At 47.1% G+C, this 21,415-nt stretch overlaps 1 protein-coding gene across 3 annotated transcripts in view; it reads right to left on the bottom strand.

The window, feature by feature from the left end:
• The window catches only part of NEK9 (NIMA related kinase 9), a 335,370-nt gene extending 316,960 nt beyond the window's left edge, over positions 1-18,410 (bottom strand). Inside the window, exon 1 of one of the 3 annotated variants that reach the window (XM_033951413.1) lies at positions 17,986-18,410. In XM_033951413.1, the coding sequence (XP_033807304.1) occupies positions 17,986-18,171 (186 nt within the window). In that variant the 5' untranslated portion in view covers positions 18,172-18,410. The remainder of the gene's footprint in view (positions 1-17,985) is intronic. The other 2 variants (XM_033951412.1, XM_033951411.1) reach the window with 2 other exon arrangements.
• Positions 18,411-21,415: the final 3,005 nt, after the last annotated feature.

The raw sequence follows: 21,415 nt of genomic DNA, 5'->3' as shown, positions 1-21,415 counted from the left end.
AATGGAATAAACAAAGCATGTTGCTGTGGACTGCTGCCAAACTAGACAGCTTTACACCCAGCAAAGCCTGCCGGGAGTTCCATCGATCCAGGAGAGACAGCTTTAGAGTTTGGAGTTGCACTCTGGTCCACAGAAACACAGCCATCGTCGCAACCATGAGACCCAGGACTTGCAAGAACAGCTAGGCCATCGATGCCGGGCCCGAATGGTACTCCTTAGCTCGAGCGTCCTGTAGTCTGGAAGAAACACCAGGTACATGCTCATATGGAACCGGAGTCCCAGATATTCCAATGCCTGCATTGGTACTCGATGGCTCTACTTCAAGTTGAGCACCCGAGACGCTCCAGCAACTGCACCACCTGGTGAAACGCCCAGCGGCCCTCCTCCATTGAGGGGCCCCTGAACAACCAGTCATCTAGGGACGGAAGGTCCAACACGCCCTACAAGAACAGGTGGGTAGCCACCACACTGATCGTCATGGAAGAACATACCTCCGTTGTCAGCCCAAAGGCAGAGCTGCAAATCAAAACTGCCGGCTGGGTACATGAACCCGCAGAAATCTCCTGTGCTCCTGAAAAATCAGGATGAGGAGGTAAGCTTCAGTGAGATCCAGAGAAGCCAAGAATTCCCCAGGGGCTACCACCGCCAAAGCTGAACGCACTGTTCCCATCCGGAAACGGGGTACATGAAGAAAGGTAAGCATGGACTCGAGTTCCAGAAAAGGCCTCCAATCTTCGGAACCTTTTGTTGGAATAATGAGAAACATCGAGTATCTCACAAAGCCCAAGTCTTCTTGTGGAACCGGGTCCATCACTGTCAGATCCAGCAATCTTTGAACAGTGGCCCGCAAGCGCTGGACGTGATTCAGATTTCCCGTGACAAGAACAGGGAGAAATATGACAAGAGGTTGGAAAAAAATTTAAAGCGGAGACCTGGTCTGAACACTTCAAGGACCCACAGGTCCGAAATCATCTTCTGCAAGGCCGAGAGGCATCCCCCCAATCCGAGAAAGAGGAGCCAGAGCTCTGGCATCAGAACTCCCTCACGGGATGGGCAGGAGGACTGTTGTTGGAAAACTGATGACATGCCTGACCTCCAAAACGAGGTCTGGAAGGTGCTCCAAACTGGAATCCTGTAGATGGGGGTCCGGAGTACTGGAGAGGTCTCCTGTAAGAACAAAAAATCTTGGACGTCCAGATCCCCGGGCATTGTCCTCAGGCTCCTCACTACAGTTGGAGTTCTCTAGCAAAGTTTTGGGCATCACCATTGACTCCTCACTATCCTTCAACGACCACCTCAATTCCTTGATAAAAAAAAATGCTTTTGTAGCCTTCACATGCTGAGGAAAGTGAGGTCCTGCTTCCATCAAAAACACTTTGCCGTCCTCGTACAATCCATCATCCTCTCCAGATTGGATTATTGCAATTCTATCTACTTAAGCTTAACAAAGAAAAGTCTCCATAGACTCCAACTAGTCCAGAACACCGCGGCTAAGCTTATCTTCTCAAAAAGTAAATTTGACCATGTCTCACCACTCCTGTCCAAGCTCCACTGGCTTCCTGTTATCTCCAGGGTCCACTTTAAATGTGCCTGCCTAACCTTCAAGATCCTTCACGGCATCCTTCCTCCTCTTATTCCTCTATCCTGGAATTCCTCAAATCCAATTTCCACCAGATCAACTCAAAAACTAAAATTATCCTTCCCCTCCTTAAAAGGCATCTCCCATGTTGGTAAACTAGGGTCTTCCCTCACCTTCAGAATCACTCAGCTCTGGAATAATCTTACTTCCCCTCTTCGTAACTTGAGCTCCCTTCAACTATTCCGTAAGCATCTGAAAACTTGGCTCTTCTCCAAAATGTAACCTCTCCCCCTCTCTGGTATTCTAAGCCCTAACCTCTCTTTATACTTATTTCTATAATTCCATTGGAGTTCCGTTCTATCCCAACCCCTGTAAACTGTGCCGAGCTCCACATTGTGGAGATGATGCGGTATATAAACCCAAGATTTAGTTTAGTTTAGTTGCGACCCATGAAGCACCATAGGCTTACGGCCCTGCCCATTAGCCAGGCCAGCCAAATCTTGGCCAGACTAGACCAAACTTCTGCAAGGAAACCGGCTCAGCACAGCTGAAGAAGAAACCCTGGACTACCGGTGAATCCACATCATTCGCCGGGCAGAGACCGAAGCTCCAAGTTTAGCAAAAACCTTCACCATGCAAGGAGGGTATCCACCAAACAAGTCACCATGGAGCCTAGGAAATCAAAGTCCCGAAGGACAACCCCCTCAGGATCCTGGCAGAGCTTGGAGCGTCATGCACTGGCAACAAAGGAGGAGGTCACTTTAGCTCACATTCCCACCGCTGCAGAATCTAAAAGGCATTTGAGAACAAAATCCACCCGCCTGTCCTGAACCTCTTGCAGGACAATCCCTCCAACAGAGGGCAAGAACGTGTGATTAATGACTTGTGCCACAGCCAAAACCACCGTTGGCAAAGCTATACGCTTTTAAAATCCGGTCCAAGTGCGCTAAGACCCCGGCACAATTAAGGGGATCCTCCTGGAACTCCCAAGTCACTAAGAGCATCCTATCCCAGACCAGAAAGGAAGCGGGCAGCGTGCGCTGATCACTCAAGAAGGAACATTCTGCCAGCAGCCGGAGGTCCAAAATCAGGTTAAGGACCCTGAGCACTCAGAAAGGAGGGCAGGTCTCCGGACAGACCAGAAGAACCTACGCTCAGCCAAGACAACCCCAAGTACTAGGGGCCCGCCATCAATGGATCCCGAAGATCTGCCAGAAAAGCCACACTAATGGACGCTGCAGAAAGACCTGTGACAGCCAAGGGACAGAGACTGGGGCAGGAGCAATGGCAGAACCACCAGTCTGCTCTCCGGTGTCACTGAAAGTAAAACCCAAAGGCATGCTGGCATCCAGAGGGAGGGCAGGTCCAATCTGCAGCAGTGGATTCAACGTGGAAGAAGCAGGCACAGCCTCTTTGAACCAGAAAAGCCTGACCCCTTATCTGACACTTGCAAGTGGGAAATAGACACCAGCAGCGAAAGTTGTGCTGCTTGCCGCAGTATTGGTGCTCTAGCCAAAGAATAAGACATTCTCCCCCGAAGCTGTGCTCGTGGTTCTAAGCCACATGGTGTGTACCCATTTGAGGGGGACTGGACACGCCAAGGGCAGCAAATTGATACAATCTTCTTTTTAACATTTGTTGAGGACTTTCATTTGCAGAGTATCCAGAGAGGGAATGAGTTCCTCCACATAAAGTAAACTGTGCTATAAAGAGACTTAACAAGTGCCTGATTTCTGGAATGCTTGTCCATGGCTGAGTCCTGCGGCCTGTCCAGGATTGGCTCAACGCACCTTGGCTTTTCTTCGTTTGCCAGCACTAAAAGACCGATTGCCTGATTTATTATTGCCACCGTGATTGTCGGCCTGCGATGAAATTCAAGAGATTGGACTTTACAAGTTTTGGGGGTTTTTTCCTTTGCAAATGTGGACTTGTTGATTTGCATTTTAACCTCTTTATGGACTTATGCAATGTTAGTTTATGCTTTGCCTGACTGCATCTTTTAAGTGCCACAGGGAAAAAGGAAACTTGTTATGCATTTTCATCCTATTTGCACCATTCTGAGCCTGAAATATTCTAGCTTGCAGTTGAATAGTTTTGATAATTTATTCTCCTAGAGGGGTAGCTGCCTAATAGGAAAAAGCCATTAAAGATCATATGTACTGTTGATGTAAGAATTTTTCCAGATATTTCTATGCTTAATGCTTTTTGTTTGTTTTCTTTTACTTTGAGGTATTATTGTTATACACATGTTTATTGTGAGTCCTAATGAAGCTGGCGTCATATTAGATTAGGGGTGGTAGTGATGATTGCCTTCTCAATCTTACCAAGCTTGATTTCCATTTTCCTGGATGTGAAAAACTTTGTGGATACAACAACAAACCTTATCTAATCTAATCTTCATTTTATATACCGAATCTACTCCCTAAGGAGCTCAACTCGGTTTACAGTTCGTTAAAAAATGAAACATAACAAGTAAAAACTGTGGGATAAATTTTACAGATAAAGAGTGGGAAACTATTTGTACTGAGGTGGGTAGAACATCAGTTTGTGCATTAATACAAGAAAATGCATATAAAGTGTTAAGTCACTGGTATTATACTCCAGAACGACTTCATAAGATGTATCTTCAGACGTCAGACAGTTGTTGGCAATGTCATACTGCTGTGGGATCTTTTTATCATATATGGTGGACCTGTTCTGTATTGGCACCCTGTTGGACTGCAGTGGTACGCTCTTTATCCCAATTGCCTGTAACAAATATGCCTCAATGTTGTTTATTGGGGCTTTCCACTATCTGTGCTACCAGTTGGCAAACCCGCTTATTGAGATTGGGGCTGGCGGCGTTTAAATGTCTCATAGCTGCCTACTGGAAACAGTCCCTGGTACCTGATGTGAATGAATGGAGGGCGAAGTTATGTTTGATGGGGAAGATGGAATTATATGTGGCTAAACGTAGAGGGTATTATCAGAAATCATTACATACCTGGTCTGTTCTTGCGCAGTAACTGGACATTTAGGGGGATGAAGAGGCTTTGATCCTATAGTGCTTCTAAGCAGAGGGGGGAATTTGGGTGTTCATGGGGGTGACAGCTTTGTTAATGTTACTTCAGCATTTTCTGTATAGCGGCATTGTTTCGCCGCCAGTTATTCTGTGTTCTTAAGGTTGTATAATTTTGCTAAATATTAAAAAAAAACCAACTGTGGGATAAAATCAGAAATTGGTTAGATTAGATCAGGGGTCTCAAAGTCCCTCCTTGAGGGCCGCAATCCAGTCGGGTTTTCAGGATTTCCCCAATGAATATGCATGAGATCTATGTGCATGCACTGCTTTCAATGCATATTCATTGGGGAAATCCTGAAAACCCGACTGGATTGCGGCCCTCAAGGAGGGACTTTGAGATCCCTGGATTAGATGGATGGAAAAAGTTAGAAAAAGTATGTTGAATTGCTTAAAATTATTATACGACAGCTATAATCAAATTAACTATTGTGAAAACCAGATTTTTAAACTTTTACGAAATTGAAATAATTGATCTACCAGTCTTAGAGAATCTGGAAGTCCATTCCAAATTCTCACCAATTTAAAAGTAAAAGAGTGGGCAGACTTGATGGGCTGTAGCCCTTTTCTGCCGTCATCTTCTATGTTTCTATGTAAGATTTACTAAGCTTCCCTGATCTAAAGAGGTGAAGCCTCTTTAGGCTTCAAGAGGGGCGAAGCCTCCTTAGGCTTTGAAAGGGTAATGAGAATGAATCAGGGGAGAATCGGGAGTAAGATCTGCATGAAAATGTAGGTGGAAGAAGACACAAGCATATATTGTAGGCAAAGACCCCCTGAGAACCTCAAATAGTTATATTTCTAAGAGAGACATTGTACATATGAATTCAAACTTCTAAGTTGTCATTTTCCTATCTGCCAGTAAGAGAGAGATTCACCTTTGCTCCAGAAACCAGCAGTCAGATCTCCTGACTGTGACATCACTGTTTTGGGACTTTTCAGAACAGTACAGTACATGATAAGAAGTCCTCCTAAGAAGTACTACTGAAGGACAGTGTAACTCAGGAAGATGGGGGCTTGCTCTCTGAAGTTAATAGCCTTAGTATTGGGAATGCTTTTATCAGGGAAATATAGAAAGGTCAGTTTTGGCACCAGATGACGTCACGTTTCAGCATGGCTCCATGATAAGTGTATAGACCATTCAACCAATGGAATTGACATATGTGACAAACCAATGAGAAGTGAGTAACTAGGAGGTACCCTAGGCTGACACAATTTTAGGCAAGAATTTGGGATGAGTACAGAGAACCACTTTTGTCATGGTGGAAAACTGTGAAAGGTGGATCCACAACCAAAGCTTGTAACTCACTGACTCTTCGAGCAATTAGGAAGACTACTTTCCAAGTAAGGTACTTGAGATGAGCCTTATCAACTGGTTCAAATGGGGGCTTCATCAATTGAGCCAGGACAACATTGAGATCCCAGACCACTTAAGGCGGTTTGAACGGTGGATGAACATTAAAAAGTCCTTTCATAAAGCAGGAAACCACAGGGTGTGCAGACAGAGGTTTCCTATCAAGAGGCTGATGAAAAGCAGCAATCGCACTAAGATGGACTCGGATAGATGTAGACTGGAGTCCAGACTGTGATAAGTGAAGTAAATAATCCAAAACAGCAGCCAAGGAGGTAGACAATGGCTCCATATGGCGAGTGGAACACCAAGCAGAAAATCTAGTCCATTTCTGGCCGTAACACTGCCTAGTGGACGGCTTTCTGGAAGCTACCAAAATATCCTGGACAGACTGAGAGAACTGTAAAGAGTCTGTTAGGTGGAAAGGTACCAAGCTGTTAAGTGTAGAGACTGCAGGTTGGGATGTAGCAAAGACCCTTGACTCTGAGTAAGCAGAGAGGGAAAAACTGGTAGAAGCAGAGGCTCCCTGGTAGAAGGGAGTACCACGATTGTCTGGGCCACCGAGGAGCTATCAAAATCATGGTGGCATGTTACATCTTGAGCTTGACAAGAGTCTTGAGAATCAGCGGGAATGGAGGAAAGGCATATAGAAATCGGTCTGTCCATTCCAGAAGTAACGCATCTGCCTCGAGGCGATGAGGAGAATATATCCTGGAGCAGAACTGAGGCAGCTTGTTGTTGAGGGAAGACGCAAAGAGGTCTATCTGAGGGGTCACCCATTGAGCAAACATCTGACGTAGAGGCGAGAAATTGAGTGTCCATTCGTGAGGTTGCAGAAGACGACTCAATTTGTCCGCCAGGTAGTTGAGCTGACCTTAGAAACATAGAAGTTACCGACCCGATTTCTCAACAACTTACAGTCACTCCTTTGTTGAAACAATCTCGCCACTGGTGAACACTCTCCCAATCTTTCCAGAGGTTTGCTGTTTCACACTCTCCCCATCAGAAAGTCCTCACAACCGACTCGTCAACCTACGCATGGGGAGCCCATCTAGATGGTCTCCGCACTCAAGGCCATTGGTCTCATAGAAACATAGAAGATGACGGCAGAAAAGGGCTACAGCCCATCAAGTCTGCCCACTCTGCTTACCCACCCCCTGTCTAAGCCCTAATGATCCAGTTTCCTTATTTTAACCCTCGTAGGGATCCCACATAGGTATCCCATTTATTCTTAAAGTCTGGCACGCTGTTTGCCTCGATCACCTGTTCTGGAAGCTTGTTCCAATGATCAACCACTCTCTCTGAAGAAATACTTTCTGGTGTCGCCATGAAATTTTCTGCCCCTGAGTTTGAGCGGGTGCCCTCTTGTGGCCGAGGGTCCCCTGAGAAAGAAAATATCATCTTACACTTCGACATGTCCCGTGAGGTACTTAAATGTTTTGATCATGTGGGATCCCTACGAGGGCCAAGATAAGGAAATTGGGTCATTAGGGCATAGACAGGGGGTGGGTAAGCAGAGTGGGCACACTTGATGGGCTGTAGCCCTTTTCTGCCGTCATCTTCAATGTTTCTATGTTTCTATGAGACCAATGGCCTTGAGTGCGGAGACCATCTAGATGGGCTCCCCATGCGTAGGTTGACGAGTCGGTTGTGAGGACTTTCTGATGGGGAGAGTGTGAAACAGCAAACCTCTGGAAAGATTGGGAGAGCGTTCACCAGTGGCGAGATTGTTTCAACAAAGGAGTGACTGTAAGTTGTTGAGAAATCGGGTCGGTAACTTGTTGCCACTGGGATGCCAGGGTCTACTGAGGTATACGAAGGTAAAGTCTGGCAAAAGGAGTCATGTGTACAGTAGAAGCCATGTGACCTAGTAAAATCATCATTTGCCTCGCTGAAACTGACATGAGATGAGACACCTGATGGTAAAGGCGAATGAGAGCAGCCTGACGAGGTTGAGGCAGGAATGTTTTGAGCTGTACTATGTCCAAAATGGCCCTGATGAATTGGAGAGACTGCGACGGGTTCAGTTGGGATTTTGGAAAGTTGACTTCGAACCCCAGACTTTGGAGGAACATAATAGTCTGTTGGGTCGCTGCAATAACCTCTTGTTGAGAGGGGGCTTTGATAAGCCAGTCGTCCAGGTAATGGAAAACTTGAAGACCCTGGGTATGGAGGGCGGCAGCCACTACCAGACACTTCATGAAGACTCTGGGGTATGAGGTGAGGCCAAAAGGAAGAACTCTGTACTGCAGATGAAGGTTCCCCACCCTGAACCTTAGGAATTTGCGAGAGGCTGGATGAATGGGGATATGAGTGTAAGCCTCTTTGAGATCCAGAGAGCATAGCCAATCTCCCTGATTCATCAGGGAGTATAGAGTTGGTAAAGAAAGCATCTGAAACTTCTCTTTGACTAGAAATTTGTTGAGGGCTCTGAGGTCTAGAATGGGTCGCAAATCCCCCGTCTTCTTGGGAACTAGAAAATAACGGGAATAAAAACCCTTGTCCCATTGATGTAAAGGGACTTCTTCGACAGCTCGAAAGCGCAGAAGAGCCTGAGCTTCCTGAAGAAGAAGGGGAAGTTGCGACAAATTTGAAGGACACTCTCTTGGAGGACAATCTGGAGGTACCTGAAGAAAATGTAGATTACCCTTCCCGAAGGATGGTAAGAACCCAGAGATCTGAGGTGATCAGTTGCCACTGGGGATAAAAATGGTGAAGATGACCTCCGATGGGCAGAAGAGAATTCTGATGTAGGGAGATTGGCATGCTCAGACTGGGAACATCAAGAAGACTGAGCAGGTTTAGTTGCAGCAGGTGGTTGAGATTTCTGCTGCCGTTGTTATGGTGGCCTTCTAGGTGGAGGCCTAGAGAAAGCCGGCGTCGTTTTTTGAGGATAACGACGTGGTGGTTGTTTGTATGGCCGAGCAGGAGGAGTCTTAGGCTTCGGCCGAATCAACGAAGCAAAGGAGCGCTCATGTTCAGAGAGGCACTTCGTAGCAGCTTCAATGGATTCATCAAACAGTTCACATTCCTGGCAAGGCAAGTTGGCAAGGCGGTCCTGCAAATTGGGGTCCATATCAACAATGCGGAGCCAGGCTAGGCAACGCATGGCTATTGCAAAGGCAGAGACCCTGGAAGAGAGCTCAAAGGCATCGTATGTGGCTTGTAGCATGAAGAGGCGAAGTTGAGACAGAGTTGTGATAATCTGCTTGAATTCCGGAAGACACTGTTCCTCAAGAGCCGGGTAGAATTTAGGCATCAATTTGAGGAAGTAGTTGAAATAAGTAGTGAAAGTGTAGTTATAATCCAGAATTCGGTTAGCCATCATAGAATTTTGATATAACCTACGTCCAAACTTGTCCATGGTACGGCCCTCTCTGCCTGGAGGGACCGCTGCATAGATTTTTGATGGATGAGATTTCTTTAAAGAGGATTTCACAACCAAAGACTGCTGGGATAATTGAGATTTTTCAAAGCCTTTGCAAGGTACTGTGCGATATCTGGATTCCAGCTTGGATGGAATAGCAGTAATGGAATAAGGAGTTTCCATATAGAGAATGACACGGTGGCGGTTACCTGTGGCTAGCCACGTTTAGCCGCAGGTAACCCGCCGGAACGGGGAAAGAAAAATAACAGTCGCTGCGGGGACGGGGACAAGGCCATTCACCGCCCATGGAGCGGTGAATGGTCTTGTCTCCGCAGTGAGGCATTAAGGATCGCGCGGTCCCCGCAGCCACCGCCCGCCCGTAGCGTTTAGCCAGCTCCCTTACTCCACCTCACCTTATATTCTGAGTTTGCCGGCTTCCTTTTTCCTGAGCTACATGCGTTCAAAAAGCCGTGCACGCGCGGCTGCGCGAGTCCATCAATCTTCTCCTCTGACGCAACCGGAAACAGGAAGTTGCAGGAGAGGAGAAGCTTGATGGGCTCGTGCAGCCGCGCGTGTGCGTCTTTTTAAACGCGTGTGGCTCAGGAAAAAGGAAGCCGGCAAACTCAGAATATAAGGTGAGGTGGAGGGAGGGAGCTGGCTAAACGCTGCGATCGCGTAGGTGGGGGCTGCTAGACCGTGCGATCGCGTTTGTTCCCGGCTCATACTAGGAAGGAGGGAGTGAAAGGTAAAAAAATTCTGGGCCAAGGGGATGAAGAGGGAAAGAAAAAAACCCACAGCAGGAAAGAAAGGGGAAGACAGGCAGGTGAGCCAGATGCTGGAAGCAGGGGGGGGGAGAAGAAAGAGGGAAAGAAGCTAGATGGGGTTGAAAAGAAGAGACACACTGGTATGGAAGAGGAAGATAGGGGAAATCTGGACAGAGGAAGGTAACAGAAAGAGGGGAAATTATGTGCATGGGGCATAGGGACAGACATAAAGGGGACATGCCATGGGGATGGTATATGGACATAGGGGGGGGGGCAATGGCAGATACATAGGAGAGATATTAGAAATGGGGAAAATAGGAACACAGAAGCGAGGTGGTTTGTGGGAATGGGACAGAGACAGAGCTCGCAGGCTCCAGCGGCTTGCACAAATTACATTGTAACGTGCCACGTTAAGAGGGAGGGAGGTAGATAGATAGGCCACAAGAGAGGAGCTGAAGGGTAGTAGAAAGGAACAGATGGTAAAGGAGGGAGGGAAGGGTGGTGGTGGTGGTGGAAAGGAATAGAATAGACACTGAAAGATGGTAGAGAGGAACAGACCCTGAAGGGAAATGTGGAAAATAGAGTGGGAAGAAGACAGATGCCAGACTATGGGGGAGCGGAGGGAAGAAGATGGGTGCTAGACCAATTGGGGGAGGGTGAAGGGAGAGGCACAGTAACAGCAAATGGAAGACGCAGAGAGAAGACACACAGTGGATGGAAGGAATTGAATGAGAAGAAAGCAGAAACCAGATAACAAAGGTAGAAAAAAAGATTATATTTATTTATTTATTTTTTGCTTTAGGATAAAGTAGTATATTAGTTGTGTTGATAAAAATTTATAAACAAAGCCCTGCCAGCTGAACATCTCTTTCTCTAGTTCAGCAGCAGGAACTTTGATTTATAAGAAAGGAATAAGCTAAATATTGACAGTACTAAGGCTTATATGGATGCTGCGGGGACGGTGATGGGGCGGTGAATGGGATGGCAGTGGCGGTGACGGGGCGGTGAAAGGGAATGGCGGTGACGGGGCGGTGAAGGGAATGGTGGTGACGGGGCGGTGCAGAGGATGGTGGGCCGGGGACGGGGACAGATTTTTTCCCCGTGTCATTCTCTATTTCCATATTCCTGATGAAAGTTTGCTTCAAAACTGGAGTCATAGGAAGGCCCAAGATTTACTTGGGTGGATGAGGCAACTCCATATCCGCCAAGTATTCAGGAGTGTATTTGGAATCAGAATGGAGATCCAGCTGCAAAGCTTTCCCCATGTTGAAAATTATCCTGGCAAAAGAGGCAGACTTCGAGGTTGAGGCACTGCAGAAGTAGGAGGAAGAAGCCTCTCTGGAATACTGAGATAGAGACTCCGAGTCCAGGCGCACAGTGATGGAGGAAGCTGCACTACCTGCATGAGGAGGAGTCAGTGAGTGTTTGCGCTTCAAAACCCTTGATGGTGAAGTTCCCGGGGTTCGTGGAACAGAGTGGGTCGAGGCAGGAGGAAAAAACTCCCTCGGAGGCGGTCTCGATGGAGGAGTCCTCAACCTCGACAGACTTCGAAAAGAAGCAACCGGTGTAAAGCTTTTCGAGACTTGTGTTTAGATTTGGAAGAAGTCTCAGGAGCCTTGCATAAACGAGGCATAGAAGTCTCAGTTTCCAAAGAAGGCGAAGGCTTCTTTAGTGGCGATGCTTCGGTCGAGGAGACTGTGTCCGAGTAGGTGAGGAGTAACTGGATGAGAACCGGCAAGACTTCCGAGGCTTGCCTCAAGGTGCTTCCACCAGGATCTCAGACTGCTGCTCAGGCTGGCTCAGAGGAATCTGGGTCGAGGACGGGAGGAGTTGAGCCATGACCGAGGAAATCTGCGTGGTCAGAATGGCTTTTAACACGTCCTCAAACATGGGCACCAAGGCAAAGGGATCAGGTCTTGAAGGTGCAGCAGTGCGCTCCAAGGAGGGCGACCTCGAGGTTGAGTATTCCTGATGCTTGGAGGCACACTTAGCTGGAGGTCTCGAAGAGACTGGCAGGACCGTAGGCACGGCCTGGGATGCCTTGAGTCTCTGGAGGCTTCTTAGGAATGGTACCTGAAGGAGACAGGAGACTTACCCGTCGAGGTCTTCAGAGGAGGTGCCGCCAAGGCCGAAGGAGTCGAGGCCTTGGTGGAGGCAGAGGCTGAAGTCGAGGCTGAGGCCGACCCCGAAGCCGAGGCTTTGTCAGCCGGCTGGTCCATCGTGCCAAAAAGTTGGAGGAGCTTGGCACAGTGCTGACGAAGTGCCCGAGGTTCGAAGGGTAGCACAGCGCGAACAAGCGTCGGGACAGTGTGCAGGACCCAAGCAGACAATACACCGATTATGAGGATCAGTGATTGAAAGGGTCTTGTTGCACTGGCTACACTTTTTGAACCCGGTTAGAGGACAGGACATAGAAAAAATAAAGGCCGACATATAGAACGAGGTGAGCGACCAGGCCTAGGCCAAAAGGCCGCTGGCCAGAAGAAATATAAAAATAAAATAAGTATTAAATTTTTTTTTTTTTTAACAAAAGAAAAAACGGAGAGAAACGCAAGCACAGTGACTTAATAAAAATAAAAAAGCCGCGTTGAGAGAAGGCAACAAAGGCTGCAGAGCTGAAGTACAGATGACTTCTTGGCTCCACAGAAAACGTTGAACTGAGGTTCCTCACAGGAGACACGCGCGCCCTAACTCGGGCGGGAAGGCACTCGCGCATGTGCAGTGCAGCACTCAGAAGCTGTTACAAATATCTAAGGGCAAAAAATATACTTTTAAAAGTTCCAAAAAAAAAAAAAAAAATCTAAGATGGCCCCCATGGGTGCCGATTTTGCCTTAAAACGGCCCGGGAAAATCACTGGAAACCCGGAAAAACAGTGATTTTTCAGGTGGGGGAGGGGCTAGGGCATGCAGGGAAACCACCAAAAAAACCTTTTTAGGACCCCCCCCCCCCCAAAATCACCAAACTTGTGAGAACCCAGAGACATGTGCTGCAATAGAAATGAATGGCAGCCAGCTAACACAGAGCAAGCAGAGAGATATCTCAGGAGCTGATAAAAACTGGATTTCAGATCTTCTGACCACCTTACCTTCTCAATCACCCCAGACAGGGACTTTCTGGACATCACAGCAAAATTAGGGAAGATATGTGATCCGGTTCCGATCCCGGCGTACCTCCACGTAACCGCAGCAGCCTGCGCTCTACCCTGATGCGGATGAATCAAGGGTGAGGTGGCTCCCGATCCCGGAGACCCGATCTGACCTGCAGGCTGTCTAAGGGGTTTACTGCAGTTCTGCTAACAGTGCCCCCTCAGAAGCAGATGAAGTAAATACTAAAGTCTGCGATCTCTCGCCAAAGGATGTCCCTGAAGGGTGAATCCACAGCACAAGGGCAACCCACACCAAATGACAAAATAAAAGAACTAGAAATGTAAAATGAAGCACGAGCAGAAAAGATAAATCAGCAGTCAGAACTGCAGGAACAGACTGGAATTCTAAGGCATGTGATAGGATGTATATACCTAGGGAGGGAGGGGCTAAAAGTTTGTTTTGGAGTACCTGCAGCTCAGAGCTAGAGAGGATACACAAACCCTCTGGTGAAGATTCCAGAGTCTATAGTACAAGAAACTACAATTACTATAATTTATGGGACATTTTTTTTTTTTTAATTATTTATCATTTCAAATTATCATTACATCACAATGATAAGGAAAAACTGAAATACAATGCAATCAGTACATACTGATAAGCAAAAGTTAACAAAAGATAATATTACATTCAAGATAGTTCACAACAGGAGAAGGAGAAAAGAAAAAGAAACCAATCCCTTGGGGCAGGGACATTAACCTAAATTAAAATTCTAAGACAAAAAGAGAGCAGTACAACCTTCCATCAATTAACCCCACATTCATCCTGATTCAATCCGGGTGCGTAGAGACACCTTTACCTTCCAAAAAGAAACCAAACATTTACAGGGAAATCTTAACTGAAAAACTGCCCCTAACGAAATCACTTTCGTACGGTATGATAGAAATTATTTTCTTCTAGATTGTGTCCATTTTGAGACATCAGGAAACATATATATTCATCCTCCCAAATAGGATACTAATTTCAAATTAAAGTACAATTTCAGTAACATATCCTTATCCTGACGAAAAACAAAAGAGACTAATAAAGTAGCCTGACCCTCTATTTCAATATCAGATGATTGTAATATCTCAGTTAGATCCATCTGATCTCCACCTCTCCCTAATTCTCCTTCTTTAATTGAACTTTTCTTTAAGTAATAAATTTTTTGTATTGGTGGAAGATCAGATTCTGATATCTTTAGTGTAGTCATCATGAAATTCCTAAAAGTTTCCCGGGGTGACATAAACTTGGCTATTGGAAAATTTAAAAGTCTCAAGTTCAAACTTTTCTGTTGATTCTCCAGGTTTTCAATCTTCCTCAGTAATAACATTTTGTCTGAAATTTGTTTAGTCATCAAATTTTTAGTTTCAATTGTTGTTTTCTCTAAGTTCTTTATCTCTAATTGTTGCTGCTGTAATGATGTCTCCAAAAGGGCTATCTTAGAAGTTGAATTTAATGTTATTGAAACAAAGTTTGCACATACCGAGTGCAGGTTCTCCAACGCCATCCAGATAGAGTCAAGTGTAACCGCCTGAGGTCTCACAAGTGGCTTGAGGGGGAAATAACCGCCAGCTTCTCCTCAGCGTTTCCTCCAGGTGCCAAATCCTGGGTTCCCTCATCCTCCCTACCACTTGCAAATCGAGATGAAATGCCCCCAGAATGCTGCGACTCCCCGGCAGGAGTCTGCGTCGGCGTTGATGTTAGCACTTCCGGTTCAGCGTCGGATCTCAGCGGCTTCTCCAATTCGGGGAGCCTCCCAACAGCGACCGGTCTTCCAACACTTCTCCAGGCATTGGGGGCATATGTGGTTCTCTTGGGCTCAGCGTCAAGTCGCTGTCCAAGCTGAGTCCATCTCCAAACTCAGCAGCGGATCCGCCCATATTGGTTGGTTGGACTGTAAACGATGTCATTACAGTCTGTCGCATAATGGAGCTAACAGAGGTAGGTGGGGGTAATCCCCTCTGTTTCCCATGTCTTTTGGGCATTAATTAATGTAAGAAAAAGTATTTAATCCGAAAAAGTTACCCCATAGACGGAGAGCACTCCAATATGTGCTCTGCTCAGGACGCCATCTTTTCTCTTCTCATTTATGGGACATTTACAATTACTTTAATTTAATTATTTTTGTTTGTTTCATTAGCCAAAGTCAAAACACATGACAGAGATGTGCTTTTCACAGTGGTGGCATAGTACCGGCATACCCGAACCAGTCCCTGATTTCTGCTCGCTAAAAGCCAACACCACACTTGGAGAATCACTTGTTGATGATTAAGAATTGACCGAAGTGCTCATTTAAATAGAAACATAGAAACATAGAAAGATGACAGCAGAAAAGGGCCACAGCCCATCAAGTCTGCCCACTCTATTGACCCACCCCATTAAGTCTGAATGCTAATGACCTAGTTCCTTAACTCGACCCTCGTAGGGATCCCACATGGATATCCCATTTATTCTTGAAGTCGAGCACGCTGGTGGCCTTGATCACCTGCACCGGAAGTCTGTTCCAGTGATCTACTACCCTTTCTGTGAAGAAATACTTCCTGGTGTCACCACTAAATTTTCCTCCTCTGAGTTTGAGCGGGTGCCCCCTTGTGACCGAGGGTCCCTTGGGAAAGAATATATCGTTTTCCACCTCGACACGACCCGTGACGTACTTAAATGTCTCAATCATGTCACCCCTTTCCCTGCGCTCCTCTAGGGTATAGAGCTGCAGTTTGCCCAGTCTTTCTTCGTATGAGAGACCCTTGAGCCCCGAGACCATCCTAGTGGCCATCCTCTGGACCGACTCAGCTCGAAGCACATCTTTCCGATAATGTGGCCTCCAGAATTGCACACAGTATTCCAGATGGGGTCTCACCATGGTTCTATAGAGTGGCATAATGACTTCAGGTTTACGGCTGACGAAGCTTCTATTAATACATCCCATCGTTTGCCTTGCCTTTGATGAGGCCTTCTCTACTTGTTTGGCAGCCTTCATGTCTGCACTGATGATTACCCCCAAGTCCCTTTCCTCTGAAGTCCTAGCTAGCGTTTCTCCATTCAAGGAGTATGTTCTGCATGGATTTCCTCTGCCGAGATGCATGACCTTACATTTTTTAGCGTTGAAGCCTAGCTGCCATGTCGAGGACCAGTTTTCTAACGTGATCAGATCTTGTGTCATACTATCCTGGAGGTTACTTTCACTTACTATGTTACACAGTTTGGCATCGTCGGCAAACAGTGCTACTTTACCCTGAAGCCCCCGGGTCAGGTCCCCTATGAATATGTTGAAAAGGGATGGTCCCAGGACTGAGCCCTGCGGCACTCCACTAGTCACCTCTGATGTCTCAGAGAGGGTGCCGTTGACCACCACCCTCTGAAGTCTTCCACTCAGCCAATCCCTGACCCATGCAGTTAGTTTCTCACCCAAACCCATCGATTTCATCTTGTTTAATAGTCTACGGTGTGGGACACTGTCGAAAGCTTTACTGAAATCCAAGTACACTATGTCCAGAGACTCTCCCAGGTCTAGCTTTCCTGTCACCCAATCGAAGAAGCTTATAAGATTGGATTGGCATGACCTGCCTCTGGTGAATCCATGTTGACAGGGATCCCTTAGATTCCCTTCATCCATTATCGTGTCTAATTTACCTTTAAGTAGAGTTTCCATGAGTTTACACACTATTGATGTGAGACTCGCTGGTCTGTAATTCGCAGCCTCTGCTCTGCAACCCTTTTTGTGCAGAGGAACGACATTAGCTGTTTTCCAGTCCAGGGGGACTCTCCCCGTACTTAGGGAGAGATTGAAGAGCATGGCTAACGGTTCCGCCAGAACATCGCATAGCTCTCTGAGCACTCTTGGGTGCAAATTGTCCGGTCCCATGGCTTTGTTCACCTTGAGTCTTGAAAGTTCTCTGTAAACATCAGCTGGTGTGAACTCAAAATTCAGAAATATTGATGAGACCATTTGTATAGTAGAATCGGACACTGCTAGAAAGCTCAGAAAAGATCATGGTATGCCATTTTGATAATCCGCCATTAAAATACATGAACACTGAACCAGCTGGAACTGGATTAGCATTTGCGTTAAAAGCAACGTTAAGTTGTGAACATCTCCCCCTAACTGGTGTAAAATATATGAAGTCATTTTAAAAAATGGAAAGGAACTCCATTAAGACAGGAAAGATACATTCACAGCCTATAAAATAAAGAGACTTAGAGTATTAAAGTAATGGTGTCTGCAGTAGAGGTCTGCACGAGAACGGGGATTGCGGGGTTTCCCGCAGGAATCCCCCCCTAACCCAGGAACTCCCACGGGGACCCCCCTCTAGGCAATGGGACTCCCACAGGGATGGAAGGCTTTGGAAGCAGGGTTGGTCCATGGACCATGGACAGGTCAGCCTTAGTAAAAGAGGGGGTTTATAAGTGAATTACCTGAACAGAAAACAAAAAAAGGATTCCACAAGGAAAACAGCAAAAGAAACTGTGGAATTGAAAGCGTGTGCTGCTTTTTATGGGGATGGGTGGGATTTCTGTCCCAGCACTATGGCGGAAGAGAGTTGATCTGACCTACATGTGCATTTGAAAGGAAGCTGTGGAGTGCCACAGGAGCAATCCTTTCTTACAGAGTGTTGCAGTGGAGCTAAGTGAAGAAAGTGTGGGGCAGTAGGAGACAGTGGTTCTCTGTTTCTTCGTTCACTGCAAAACTAGTTCACTCAATTTCGTCAAAATGAGGTGGATTCAGGACTGAAGCGGAGCCCTCACCTCGGTGCGCCGGTACAGCGTGGCCTCCCCGTAGGCCCCGTGGCCCAGCACGCGGATGGGGATGTAGTGCAGCTCCTCCTGCTCGGCGCCGTACGCGGCCCGCGCGCCCCCCGCCTCGCTGTCTCCGCTGCAGCCGAAGTCCGAGCTGACGGAGGCGCAGTGCCGTTCGTACTCGCGCAGAGACATCCTCGAGCCCTCGCGCCCACTGCCCGCGCGCCCCGGAACTGAAAGGCAGCGCGCGCGCGCACGCGCAGAGACCGTTAAGGACGACGCCAGGAAGTCGGCTTCTCGGATTGGCTTAGTTCGCTTTTGGTTGCTTTTTGGGGCGGGGGTCGAGGGACTAGTCGATTGTTCCACTCGGCTGTGAGTGGCGCTCGAATTTCTTCCGTCTTAGGGCTGTGTTTTCTAGTCTTCATGGTTGCTGTTTCTGATGCACCGTCATTCGGGATATCCTGAAACCCCGAGTCTCCAGGAAAGGGTTGAGAACCACTGCCTTAGAAGGAGCAATGGTAGGGACAGTTGGCTCTTTTGGCAGCTGGGAGCGAAGCAGCAAGAATCCTAAAATGTACAAGTTCTCGGTTACCTAGCCTTAAGAACAGACGTAAAGACGTAACTTGTTCTTAAGCCGGGGGATTACCTGGACCGGCTCTGGTGCTCACAAATGGAGAAAGTGTCTCTACTGTCCATGTGGGGGCCCACCTAGGAAGTAACAATCATCATACAGTTGGGTTTGATAGAAACAGCCAAAGTGAAGGATGGCCACACAAAACTCAAAAAGTTCTGAATTTCAAATGTACAGACTGTACTAGCATGGAGGCATTCCTGAAGAAAGAGTTAATTGGATGGGAAGAACAGTGGGCCAACTTGAAAGATGCAAAAAAAAGAGCTATTGCCCTTTCAGAGTAATAAATAAAAATAAGAGAAAAAGAATCGGTTCTCCAAACTCGTAACGGAAAATATTAAGGTTTGTGTTAATCTATAATAATAAAATGCTAAGCACACATGCGCACTCTTACTACCGTGTTCCCTAATCTGTAGGTCTGTGATCAGCAGGAGTGCGCATGCGCGCTTACAACGGATCTCTCTCTCACAGACCTCAAGGTGATGTGCGGGCTTGCCGGCTCCAGCTGCCTTACACTTACTTGATGAACAAAGTTTATTTTATGCAGACGGGGATCGAGAGATGAGCCGCGATGACGATTTTGAACTAAAAAATAAACTTTGCAAAACAACTAAGGAAGCCATTCCAAAAGCGTCACACCCTTCCTCAACGCACCTGAACCCCCATTGCTCCTCCCATCCCTGCCCACCATCTGACCGGCTCACTTAGTCCCTTGCCACCCGCCCCGTCGCGTGGTCCCGACAAACCTGCTGACTCCAGCAGCGTCCACAGCACTCTACACACACTGCTTCAGGGCCTTCTACTGCCCTGATTTGCTCTGCCGCGTCTCTGATGATTTCATCAGGGACGTGCCAGAGTACACTACCACTTTGACCTACCCCACAGAAATATGATGGCAGATACAGGCCAATTCTTCTACAGTCACTCTTTATTCCGGGAGCAGAGGGTTATTTCCATCTACCCGCTAGGATTTTGTAGGAAGCCTCAAACTTCAGAAACTTAAACCTATCCCTCCTCTTCAAGTTTAATAAGTTTGTTATACCTCCAAATCAAGCTTCAATGCAGTTTATGTCTAATAATTAAACTTAAAATAAGAGAGGTATAACATAAGTCACAATATAACAATAAGACTTTAAAACCTAACAGTATTTTGTACATATTAATACAGAGACAAACAACAAGGAAGAAAACAGAAAAGGATAGGGACAGGGGGAAGAACTACATTGTATCAAAGTACAGAACAGAGAAGGGAAGATTGGCATCAGTTTTCCTTCCTACAAGCCAAGCTTTAGGAGCTAGTCGTTTCTGCTCGTGTTTTATGTAATTTCAGCCTTTGTGTTCACAGTTTTTGCCCTTGTGTTGTGGAGGTTCCCTGCGGGGACAGTTCTGATTGCAGGAGATCACAGACCTTTGGAAAAAGTCTGCTTCTGGAGGTTTCCCTGCTTGGCAGTAAACTTTCTGGACAGGCTGCATATCAGACTGGGGCTCCCCAGGTTCTTCAGCTAGTGGGTCAAGCGCAGACTGTGTAGGGTTCTGTGGAGGCTGTGAAGCAACGTAGCAATTGCAGCCAAAAAATAGACCCAGCTAGTCAAAGCCATGTGCTCAACAGCCATGTCATAAGACCAAAGCAGTCCATATCCTGCATCGCAATCGGACCCTGTGTGAGGAGGCAAGAATGACAAGGTAGCTGAAGCCTCCGATCCTGCAGGAGCCAAACCAAGTCGGCATACCACAGCTGCCTCTGTCAATCGGGTGTGGCCCACTATCCATCTCAACAGACACCTTATCATGGGCCACGGAGGGAAGACAAAAGTGGGAGTGTGTGGTGCAGTGGTTAGAGCTATAGCCTTGGTATCCCTAAGGTTGTGAGTTTGAATCCCGAGCTGCTCCTTGTGACCCTGGGTAAGTCACTTAATCCCCATTGCTCCAGGTACATTAGATAGAGTGGGAGCCCACAGGGAAAGTTAGGGAATAAAGCAATGTTACTTACCGTAACAGTTGTTATCCAGGGACAGCAGGCAGCTATTCTCACTAATGGGTGATGTGATCCAACAGAGCCCCATTGCGGACGCCTCACAAGCATTTTTGCTTGAAGAAACTCGAAGTTTCGAGTCGCCAGCACCGCGCATGCGTGAGTGCCTTCCCACCCAGACCAGGGCATGTCTCCTCAGTTCAGATAGCTAGCAGAGAAGCCAACCAAGGGGAGGTGGGTGGGATGTGAGAATAGCTGCCTGCTGTCCCTGGATAACAACTGTTACAAGTAACATTGCTTTATCTCAGGACAAGCAGGCAGGTATTCTCACTAATGGGTGACCTCCAAGCTAACCACAATGGGATGGTGGGAGAGTTGGCAACTTAGGAGAATAAATTTTGTAATACTGTTTGGCCAAACTGTCCATCCCGTCTGGAGAAGGTATCCAGACAATAATGAGAAGTGAAGGTGTGAACCGAGGACCAAATGGCAGCCTTACAAATCTCCTCAATTGGGAGGGAGAAACACTCTGAGTTGGGTAGTATCCAGAACAGCTCCGATGAAGGGAAGAGTCTGGGAAGGTTATAGATGGGATTTCGGGAAGTTTATCTCGAACCCCAGATGTTGTAGTAGCCAAATCGTCTTCTGGGTCGCGAGGATGACTCCCTGAGACGTGGGATCCTTGATGAGCCAGTGGTCCAAGGAGGGGAACACCTAGAGGCCGTGGTTCCTGAGCACTGCGGCCACCACTACCAGGCACTTGGTGAAGACTCTGGGTAACAAGGCTAGGCCGAAGGGGAGCACTCGGTGATGAAGATGTCCCACCCTGAATCTGA

This window comes from Geotrypetes seraphini, chromosome 7 (assembly GCF_902459505.1).
Source record: "Geotrypetes seraphini chromosome 7, aGeoSer1.1, whole genome shotgun sequence".
NCBI classification, from domain to species: domain Eukaryota; kingdom Metazoa; phylum Chordata; class Amphibia; order Gymnophiona; family Dermophiidae; genus Geotrypetes; species Geotrypetes seraphini.
The sequence above is the reverse complement of the archived record's forward strand: the minus strand, read 5'-3'. Positions and strand labels throughout refer to the sequence as shown.